The sequence below is a fragment of the Convolutriloba macropyga genome, chromosome 1 (assembly GCF_964194025.1).
Source record: "Convolutriloba macropyga chromosome 1, txConMacr16.3, whole genome shotgun sequence".
In the NCBI taxonomy this organism is placed as follows: Eukaryota; Metazoa; Xenacoelomorpha; order Acoela; family Convolutidae; genus Convolutriloba; species Convolutriloba macropyga.
In genome coordinates, this window is record NC_134468.1 from 33615241 (window position 1) to 33626818 (window position 11578).

An 11578-nucleotide genomic window follows, 5' to 3' on the forward strand; every position below is an offset into this window, starting at 1 on the left:
GTTAGTAATCCTAATGAGTCAAAAACACTTGAAACAACTGATAGGACCTTTTGCTGTGTCCATCTACTCTCTGGCGCAAAATCCATACGTCTACAAACTTTGATTGCGTCAGAGACATCATTCCACTCGAGACCAAATATTGTCAATGCTTTCTCATGAACCTCATTTTTGTCGACGTTCGTCGCCCATTTTGTGATTTTAAAACCACTTTTTGCAAAAAGGTCTGTTAAATGCAATTTGATATCTACTGCTATTTTTTCACTATTCAGGGAAACTAACAAGTCATTCATATAAAAGTAATGTGAAGCGATTCGACTCAAACGCTCGGATACAGATGCATTATCCAGAGCGCATCGTTGAAGGGCATAAATTGAACTTGATGAAGATGACTTAGCTCCGAAGATGTGCCAATTGTACTGATACGTAACAACTTGGTCTTTTTCGTCAAAGCAAAGAAATCGCAAAAATTTGAAGAAACTTTTTTTCGATATTTGTGGTCATCGCAAATTTGTTTTCGAAATCTTGATAGAATGCCCATCAAACTGATCCCACTAATCGCATTTCATTCAGCGAGTAACCACAAAATTTACTTGCTGAATTGCAAATCCTCCTTACTTTATCTGGTTTGTGAGGATTTAATACCGGTTGATGTGGAACATACCAGACAAGATCGTCGCGGATTGAGGCAAATTTGTCAGAGGATAAGATCGAAACATATCTCTTTCGCAAATCAGACAATATTGTTCCACTGTATTTTGTTTTGAGTGGTGGGTCATTGTCAAGCTGTTAGTCCTCGATGTTGTCCCAGTGCTGACGCAAAGTTCTTCGACAAAGCTGATTGATTTCCGTTCCACAGCAAACCAACATTATACTGCTCGCCAATGAACTTCACTGTGGAGTTCAGGGTTTCAATTGCCAGCTTATTTTCCCTTCTTTTTTGTCAGCAAACATCGAAGTGCCGTGGAACCATTTCACATACGGGGTTTTCGGCTTCATCTCTTGGACGTTGCACAAAGTTTTGCCAGTTTCTGGATTCTTCTTACTGTTAACCGTGAGCTGCAATCCTTATTTTTTTGAGAATTTTAGCCGGCCCAATTGTAACCTGAACTGTCTGGCATGAAGTTCTTTGTGTACCATGGCTTCCCGTCACAATTAAAGAGATTGATTCTCCATCTAACTGGAGCCTGTCCAAAAAATTTTCGTGAACCCACGTCTGAGTTGAAACTGTATCACATGCTGCAAGAGTGTATTAATACTTTCCGTCTTGGCCGAAGGTTCTCACTTCTGCAACCTGCATGAGACATCTTACTGAATTACTGTTCATGTTCGTGATTTCTGACTTCAAAAAGAATCATGAAACCTCAGATTTCTTCCTGTAATGCAAAAAACTGTTGTTAGTCTTCTCACACTTGTCAATACATCTCTTTTCTCATGGACAATCCTTTGCTGCGTGATTTCATGCGTTTTCAAACTCTTGAACTTCTTGCAATTCAAAATTCGATGATTGGCGTCACACGGCGGACATTTTGAATCAATTCTATATTTATCATTGTTTGAAATCAAAACTGAATCTCCTGACTTCGAATTTGTCTGAAAATCAAACCTTTTTCCGGATTTGGAGGATGGAGTATCTAATTCGGAAATTGTAGGACCACTGCTCAAAAGTTGTCCATGTATACGAAAGACTTCCTGCAGTCATTCGTTGAATTGAATTGGATTTGCTGCGCGCATCGCCCTAGCTGTTGTTTAAATGAATGCAAACCATCTTCTTTTGGTGTCCAAAGGAAACTTACTGATAGCTATATCAGGATTTTTGGATGAAAACAAATAGTTTGAATATCCAAACTGCTCTAAAGTGTTCACAAACGATGAAACTGTGTCGGAGAGTTCAAAAAGTAATGCTAAACCATTGAACCTCTGTTTTGGCTAACTGAGACGAGACAATGTGATGAGGTTGACCAGATTTTCTTTGCAAAGTGTTCCGTGCATGATTATATATAGCACCAGCGTAGCCCTTTTTATTGACTGCTCGTTTAGCTTTTCCAACCAGAACGGTTTTTAGGTGACTCATCTTTTCCTCCTTGCTGATGTTACTGCTGTCAACTGCAGCCAAAAATATTCAACTACATTCTGGCCAATTCAAAAGGTTGCCATCAAATTCTCTGAGTTTCAACATGGGCAAGCTTTTCTGACTGTTGTCTGTAGGTGCCATACTAAATATAGGACTTTTGAATGAAGAAGACATCTGTGAGATTGCAACTGTCAACTGATATCGTGTCGGTTAAAATGGCAAAAACCTCGAATAGGCGTACTTTCAACTTTCCTATCGTACTCGAACGGATTTTCGTAATCTTCTTCGGAACTGCATTGATTTTGATATTCCTCTAACTGCTTTTTGCGGACAAAGCCAGTCTCGCCGGGGCAAAGAAACTCGTATGTTTTCTGCATACTCTTCCCATTTGTCTGATTTAAGGCTCCTTACTGCCATTAAGCGCTTTTCAACTTCCGACTTCAAATTGAAAGAGGGCTTCAATCCGTCAGACTGCTCCCCGGAGGAAGTTTCAAGCTCAGCTTCTAGCATTTTGATCTGCAAATTATCTTCAAGCTGTCTCGTTTGCTCGTAATGATCTCGTCGCTTTTGTTCAAACTCCAATTCAACGCATTTTCAGCGTTCTTTTTTGCTTTTTCTTGTTTCTGCTGCACTTGTTGTTGACGTTGACAGTTTGTTTTCTCATCGTCAAAAAACTCATCTTCAAGAGATCGATTGATTAGCATTGAAAACGAAGAAACTGACTTTGGACTGTCTTCAAAGTTGTTTCTGCTGTCCGATCTTGGAAGTTTGCACACAACTGTCTAACGGAAGGGTGTTCGATAGTGTTGGATTCTTTGGCGTGTCTTCAAAAATTGTTGTCAAAAGACTGCAACTGATACATCTTCAAAAGAAGCTCCTCTCTTTGTGGACTTGATTGCTGTCTCTTGTGACGTTTGCTGATCCAAAATTTTGAAGATAACTTGCAGCACGTTCCAAGAGTTATCAACAACATTCTTAGCATCCGCTCGTTTACCTGTGGTACACCACTGCTTGTTAAATTGAGCATTTTTTTCAGAAAAAAGAGTTTCTACTTTAAAATACGAGTTGATTTGGGAGTTTAATCTCGATATCCTAACCTTTTCTCGTGTTGCTAAATCTTGGATTGAATAAAAATGTGTTTCAATTTAATGTTGAAATTATCCACAAGTACCCTGTGGATTGTTATAGCTACTTTTAATGTAAGCGGCTTTGATGAATTACCTGTGGTTGAAGAACTCGGGATATTGTTTGTTTTGTTCTCGTTTTGTTCGTTTTCTTGAGCATCTTCTCCGTAAACTATCTTCTTGACTTCCTTTAGTGTCCGGGTCAAATAAAGACCAATAAATTGTAACGGCCGCTATCTGATTACGTTTCCAGAATAATTTTACGCAGCTGGTCTGTAAATCATTTAGGTCCCGAACACTCAGATTAAAAAATCATTCAAATATTATTTCAAACGCTTGTCTCGGTAGCAACTTGAAACTCGTTGAATGATACTTTTATTGAAATTGTATTCAGATTTAAGAAAGTAATCTACTGATTGGATAGAAACAACGCAATTGATTTTTACGGTAACCTGAGCAACTTAAAAATAAAAAACTTGGAGCAATGTTTACAATATAAGTAAACAACAGCATAAATGTTAACAATTTGGTTTTTGGATAATCAAGCAATATTAAGTTCTGGAAAAGCACAGTACATGAGTCGAAAATACCCAGCAGCATAACATTAGCAGAACCATTTAAGCCATATTGGTTGATTAAATTTACCTAAAAAAATTGAATGTTTTTTATGAAATTGAACAAAAATATAAAAGTCAAGTTGTTTGAGACAATAAAGAGGCCAATAGAAAATGTCAAACACAGGAAATGGTTATTTAAAATTTGTAACAATTTACCATGACATTCTAGCACTCATTAGGCTCAAAAGAATGAATAAAGAAAAAATAAAATTAGCTTCGTAGCTAAGTATTTTAAAGTTTTTGCTGAATTTTGAGATTTTCTCATACGCGTTCTTCTCAAAAAGTTTTGTCGAAATTTGGGCAATCCAATGGAACGGTTGTACAGCTCGTTGGACCCCCCCCCTATGTTGCTATCTCCGACTTCACCTTCAAGCTCAAATTTCGCTTTGAAGAAAGGGTTAGTGTATCATATGTAAAGTAACAGCACATTTCGGGAAAAATTACTACTAATATAATATCTAATCGGCTGGAGACTACTGATAATTGATAAACACTTAAAACACCTAAATGTACACAGGTCGGGACAATAAATTAGAATATTACACAATGAAACAAGTTCTGACCGCAGCACAAATAATGTTTATCAGCCCATTCTCTTCAAAATTGCTGCAGTAGAGACCTCAGAGCTACAGAATGTTTCGAAGTTTCGCCGGTTTTGTGCTTACTTGGTCATTATCGAAAATGTCCGTGTATCTTTTTTTGATATATTGACGCACTTGTAGCACAAAAACCCAATCGGTTAATATTGAAGAAAATACCTGTTATAATTGATGACCCAGCAATTTCAAGACTGGCTTTGGACTAATCATGTTTGCAAAATTCGATCTAATGAACTTATTTAATGAATTGATTGCAGCTAATTTTAACACCATATCATGGTCTAATTATGATATATTGTGTTTCCAGAGAAAATTCCATGTTTTTATGTCCTCCATAAAGTTTGTTCGCAAAGTTAAAGTAATTTTTTTTCTTTTTGCCTTTAATTGATAATCTTTTCGATTTCTGATTATTGAGGTTCACAAATAAAAGAAACAATTAGCTCTCCAAGCTGGTACAAGTGTATCTGTTTAATCACTCAGTTGATATATCATGACAGTTATGAAAAATATTTCTTCACACATACTTTTTCTGCTCTGCTCTTTATTTCTGAATTTTGACTATTTCTTGCTGATATCCAGAAAACGCAGATTCCCGGGTCGAATTTTTTCGCCCAAAATGATGTAAGAGTGGGGCTGCAATGGGGGGATATTTTTAGGAAAATGCAGCTCAAAACTCTTGTCTTTTTGGGCTGCATTAGGCTTCCAACGGGGTTAAAACGGTGTAAGAGTGAGGGGGTAAAAGACAAATTAACAAGTGAGGGAGTAAAAGACTAAAAAATTTTAGTCAGGGGAGGTAATTCCTCAAAATTCCTCCCATTGCAGCCCATTCTTACATGGAAATTTTATTCAGTGGGGTAATTCCTCAAAAGTCCTCCCATTGCAGCCCCCTCTTACATTGCAATTTTGGTCAGGGGGTATTTCTCAAAAGTCCTCCCATTGCCCCCATGTGCGAAATACCCCACACTCTTCCATCAATTTACCCCCCATAGACAGATTAGCCCCTCCCTCCACTCTTACAACAAAATGGGAGGTTTTTAGGGAGGACATTCAACCCGGGTTCTTGTTTCTCCAGAGTAGAATTGAAAAACTTTGAAGAGGCCCTAGGCCAGGTCGTTATCCAGACCATTGGCCGAGCGGAACCGTCTCCAGGCCAGATTGTCGTCCAGACCATTAGTAGAGGAAACAATCCCTGTGCCAGATAATTGGCCAGGGCTACTTAAACGTGTACAAGTATCCATTGTTGTATCTGGGCCTTCACTTCAACTTTGGAAGTTGCAACGTAAAGCCAAATTTTCCACTGAGCTGTAAACGAAGGACGAGAGAACCCTTTGTCCAAAAATGGCTCAAAACCTAAACTATTATTACAGAGTCTGTTCCGTTTGTAGCAAGTACCCTCTTGACTTTGTAAAACTGTCGTTACAAAGCTTGTCCATCAATTTAGTAACGTTTTTATGAGAATTTAAAACAAAACAAATTTAAAGATAGTAAGTTTTTGTGCACTTATTGTTAAAACTGATTAGAGTTCTTATCTTGCAGTTGCAAGCAGTTTTGATTCAAATATAATGCAGTCTTTGTGAGTTGAGCAGGAAATCGCATTTGAGATGCAGACTGAAGAGAGGAAATCAACTTCTCTACACGATCTGATGAACTGTTGGGTTCAACACTCACAATTAAGTTGATATGAGCCATACGATTGAATCATTTTACCCCTTCTTCTGCGCGTTTTTTTTGGGTTGAGATTCCTACGGAGGTTTGAGCTATGCGTTATATGACCGCTAAGTTAGGGGTTAGAGGGCTGCAATGAGAAGGATCCTAAAAATGTTCTTTTATCATATCGAATATAATTGCTTTCTCTCCTCCTTTTTAAGAACTTTTTATCACAAGCTTAAGTAGTTTTGTTTTCACCCGTCGGCTTGTGAGCCGGACCTTATGGCAAATTTTGAAAGATTTTGTCCGTAAATTTAACAGTATCGCAAGTTAAGTCTCTTTCAGAAATTTAACGAAAATAGTGAACCTGATTGTTGACAGTGAAACCCTTTTCATTGAAGAAAAATTGATTGCACTGATTGCACTAAGTAAAGTTGACGGTGGATTTTGCCTAATAGCAGTCGGTAATGCATAATGTATGGTTTTTATCCAAATGTGCGAGCTCAAAAATCATTGACGCACGTAAGATAGGTTTCGGTAACATTCAAGTTGGTTGCAGAACTCGCAATGGTGCGGAAATAGCAGCTCATCTTTTAGGAAACTGCTGACTGCCCGCCCCAGAACTGATGTTTTAATTAAAGTAGTTTTTCAAAACTCCTTCAACTCCTTAAATATAGAAACAAGAGTTAAACATGTACGCAACGTGAGACCGTTTGGTTACAACTATACATACGGCGCATATAGTAAACCCAGTTTCCTATATAATGGATATGCTCTTATATTGTCGGAGGAAGGGACTAAACCAGGGGACACAGAAGCGCCTTCACCATCCGCTGGAGCAATACAAGCACTCGTTAGTCAAAATAATCACAACTCATCGCGTATTAATTGAAAGATTGCAATCTGAGAGTTGACTACAAAATTGTACGTAGAGATTTAAAACAAGTTTCAAGTTTTGAGGAAGAGTTCGACTTGAATCTTAAATTTGCAGAATGTGAATAGTATATCTTGGGGTAGCCAACTCAGGCCGAGACAAATAACATACTTAGCCAGTTTGCAAAATTATGCCCTGGAATAGAATTTACAGCAAAAGACGATTTTATAATCTTGGGAGTCTCAGTCCGGAAACCAAAAGTGGCGTTCTCTGGTCTCAGAAACAAATTAACGAAAAGTATCGGGATTTCTTGATAAAATGACGTCCACTTTGTATTTATCTCCTCCGAAGTTGTTTCAGTATGTCAAAATTGCGCTATTTTCTTACGACAAGCAATTTTTTGGAACAATATGTATCGGTGAACTGAGGTGCGATTTTGAAAACAGTATTGAGCAGGCTAACAGAGGTAAATCTTGATGAAATTGCGTTTCTGCAAGCACTATTGCCCTCCTCGGGGTTGGAATTTGTGTCTCATCACCTCAAATTTTTGCTCTTCCCGCTCTCATTACTTCAGCAGTGGGTGCATACAGGACTCGTTCACTTCTTCAGCGAGGAGGTTGTTGACTCAGCCTTCAAACTTGGCTCAGAGAGCTCCTAAAAGAAGTCACGGTCTGAAGAGGCACCTGACATTGAACATGGAAAAGATTGGTTGAAGCGAAATAACGAGAAACTCACTCGTGACATCATTTTCAATTTTTGTTCTTTTGGAGTCAAACGTTTCTACTGCTTCCAAGACAAGTTTGCTAGCCGTTTTTTATATGTTGTTGCCTGACAGCAGCTTTTGTCGGAAATTACAGTAGTGGAGTCACTTGCCTCTGCTCGCTTTGAACGATGGCCAAACTGGGCACAGCAGATGCAGACGCCAGAAAACTCAAATCAAAAAGCAATAACATAGAGAACTCCTCGAGAAAGCTATTGGTTCCAGTCGATGGCTTTTGAAGTGCAAGCAACTGACGGGTTCGGTGCTGAATCTTAAAGATATTTGTTCAATACTCTGCTGTGTAAACAAGAAACACAGAACAGTCGCTTTTCGTAAACAGAATATTGGCGATCCAGGTTTCAAACGCGGCATGTACTGGGCACTGTGAATGACGAAACAAATTTTTACGAGCTTTTTATTTGTAGCTTTTTCTATTTCGGTACAGAGTTGAACGTTGCTGTGGTACGGTTAGTTGGCCAGTCTTCATTATGTTGGTTACTTTCTTATTCACTTTTTGTCACGATTTTGAAGCCCAGAGATCACTTTTAAAACCTTTACTGAGCCACGATTTGATTATCATCCCGTATTATATCCCTTATGGATTGGTTGAAAAAAATCCCATTCCCTTAGTAGCGGCCTTACTCGTCAAATTCATTGCTCGTGTGTCTGAGCCATCTGATGACTGGCCCTATTCTTGACTGGATTCTAACTCCTATTGACAACCCAATGAGTATCTGAAAAAAATTGATTACTTGTTTAGATCGACAGATCCAAATTCTTAATAAAGTGATTTGAAGTCGTAGAACGTTCTCTTAGCATCTTGAGACGTTTTAAGTAAAAGATTCAGAGTTTTTAAAAAAGATAATATAGAAGCTCAGCTGAATTTGCAAACCTGCTACAATATCTCTACATTTGAAATTAAGCTGTGCGTCAAAATTAAATGAACCTGTTTGTATGCCGACTTATCATTAAATTTATCATAAAATTCAGTGATTGACCCATGCACAACCGATCCCGGACATAGTTGTCGTGTCTAGCTATGATTTTCAGGAAACAATTTTAACTTACCTTATACCAAACGCATAGTTGACATTTTCAACCCAAGTTTCTTAAGAGAAGAAGGTTGTCTTGAAGTTTGGGTACATCCTTATTTTGTTCACAATTTTATCGCACTAATTCAAATTTCGTTGAAACTACAAGAGTACATTTATTTTGAGAACTTTGGGTCTGTCCCATTAACCTTCCCATTAAAGTGATCAGATAAGCTATAGCCCCCCACCATGGTCTATAATAATTCCCATAAAGTTGCAACGTAAGCGAGCGTTCTAAAAACTCCCGACATGCATTTGAATAACGAAGTACTGATATCTGCATGTTTTAAATTTGAACTTTGACCTTTGAAATGTTCGACAGCGTTGCAACTTTATGGGACTTACTGTGTAATTTCATGGGGGGGGGGGGGGGGGCTATAATGGCAGACCCAACTTTTTTTTTACCGTGCATCTTGAGATCATCAACTTCGCCAGGGCTATCTAGTAAATTATCATAGCTAGCTTTCTAGGAAGATCGGAAGTATGGGATTGGTGGTATAAAAATGGGGATGTATTCTGTTCCCCCCCCCCCCCAGCTTAGAGGGCTTATGTTTTTTACGCACGTGGTATTTTTTTCATAGTTATGCGCTATACGACAGCATAATTATTAACTGTGGGCGTAAAAACACGAGGCCAAAACAAAATAGATCCAAAAATGGTCTAAATAGTTCAATCAATAGTTAGTGTAATATGAGCCCTTTTCTAATTGATCAATCTTTTCTTAAAAAGAAAGATAGGCTATAATGACAAAGACCCCCAACTTTCTACTACATACGCAAAAAGAGTCTTTATAGCGAGAATTAAAAACAATTCGGACGGCGTGAGTAGAGAATAGATTCGACACGTTCAGAAAATCTTGAAATGATTGTCCCGAGACGACGAATAATTGATGTCTGTTGGAGATATGTTGACGAGCGCTTCTCAGTAACGAACTGTTTTTCCCGGGAAATTTAAGCAGGTGCACAGACATAAATGTGAAGTTCTAAAGTAACCGACATGGGTGTGAAACACATTAGACCAGGCTGAAAATTCCCACCAGACATGGCTACCTCATTTTTTAAATTTCAGATAGCAATGGATTTGAAAGAACAGGATGTGCTTTATGTAAAATTAGTCAGAGTCCCAACGTTTGAGAAGATGTGCTGTTACCTGGGCTCTGAGGATGATCTAAAATATATTGAGAAGCGCCTTGCAAAAATTCATGAGACAGGCTTTCAATTGTCTCGCCAATCGTTTGATGAGAAGTCGGGTCGGTTTGTTTTTGCAAAATTTAAAAACAGGTTCTGGCGCGGTGAAGTTATTCAGAAGCTAGAGGATGGAATCTATTGTGTTAAACTTCCTGATCTTGGCTTATTTGTAAAGTTTCATAAAAGTCGATTGGTTAACGATTCAAATCCTGTGAGAGTCCGAGACTTCTATCCGCTTGCTTTTTGCAGTCAGACCTATTTCGAAGATAGTCTAGGAAATGACCCGAGGAAATTGATAGATACGAAGAGACGCTTGAATGGATTAATAGAGAATGGTTTGCCTGCTTTGCCATGTCAAATTCACAAAATCAATCACCAAAAGTTTTTACTGAAAATCTGTTTATATAAAAAAACAGGCGAAAGTTTCCAGCCTCGTTCAACATTCTTTAAGCTGTTACTTCAACATCCGACAGCTGATCTTCAATTTTTTAAACATGAATACAACTTTTTACACCCTGCCATTGTTTTGAGAGAAGCAAAGAAATGTCTCAGCAACAATCATCTAAGTATATATTCCAGTGACATAAATAACAACAACCCAGAGTTGTATGTGGCTCCTAGGAAGACGTCCCCACTGGCAGTCGTCACAATCCACAATGAATATGAAATGACGGCGAAACACTCAACGAATAGTGTCAATACTGTGGAAAGTAGTACGACAGCCTCGTCAACATCACGGAAGAGAGATTCGCTGCCACTAGGAGATGAGAATGCTCATTCGAACATTGAAGATGTTGACAGTGGCGGTGACTCACCAGATAATGCGCCTCCTGGTATGATTTTTTCACCAATGAAACGAAGGCTAGGAACTTTTTGCCAGCCCACATTTTTGAAGAAAGCGGAATTTTGTTCCGACAGAACAAAAATCGATTTTTCCCATAAAACATTATTCAATCGAGTGTTTTTTGCGTCGAAAATGTGTCAAATGTTACAAAACGTTTGGATTGTGCAAATCAGTTCAAGTTATATAAAATAGCTTTCAACGCCTTTTCAATTATTTAAATTTAACTGCGCTGAAAACTCGATAGACTTTTTTGAACAAATCGTGTGTTCTCTAAAATTAATAATGGAGCATTCTGAAAAATAAGACGTGTTACATTTTCCAATAATGGAAGAAATGATTTTAGAAACAGATTTTCGAACTAGATTATTTCCACAAAATTGAGTTTGTTTTCCTGAAATTTTAATTTTTTTCCATGTTTGGTAACCTCAGAGTTTAAACCCCAACGTTTGATTCAAGTATGAAATGACCTAAAGAATTTTTTGAGCTACTTGAATTCTTTTTACCATCTCTCTGGTCTGACAAACGGAAATCCAATCTGGAATCTTACGCAGGTTTTCACTGAATAACTTTAGAACTCGGCTTCTTTCGTTGGTCATAGAGAACTTAAATACTCTGTAATACATACACTTGGTACGACCGATAGTGAGGTTGGAATATTTAACGGAATTTAATGAAAAAATTTCGACAAAAGTTTTTGTCTGACAGCTCAAATTTAAGCTCAACAACCCCCCCCCCTCCCCCACCCACACCTATCCCCCCAAACA

The 11578-nt window shown here is 38.1% G+C and overlaps 2 protein-coding genes across 2 annotated transcripts in view; both read left to right on the top strand.

Annotated features, from left to right (window-relative positions):
* LOC142338034 (DNA replication licensing factor mcm5-like) overlaps window positions 1–11578 on the top strand; it is a 409068-nt gene that overhangs the window by 337166 nt on the left and 60324 nt on the right. The gene's annotated exons all lie outside the window — the stretch shown is intronic.
* The window catches only part of LOC142348307 (uncharacterized), an 11792-nt gene continuing 10069 nt past the window's right edge, over window positions 9856–11578 (top strand). Inside the window, exon 1 of the mRNA XM_075399610.1 lies at window positions 9856–10803. Within this exon, the coding sequence (XP_075255725.1) occupies window positions 9858–10803 (946 nt within the window). The 5' untranslated portion in view covers window positions 9856–9857. The remainder of the gene's footprint in view (window positions 10804–11578) is intronic.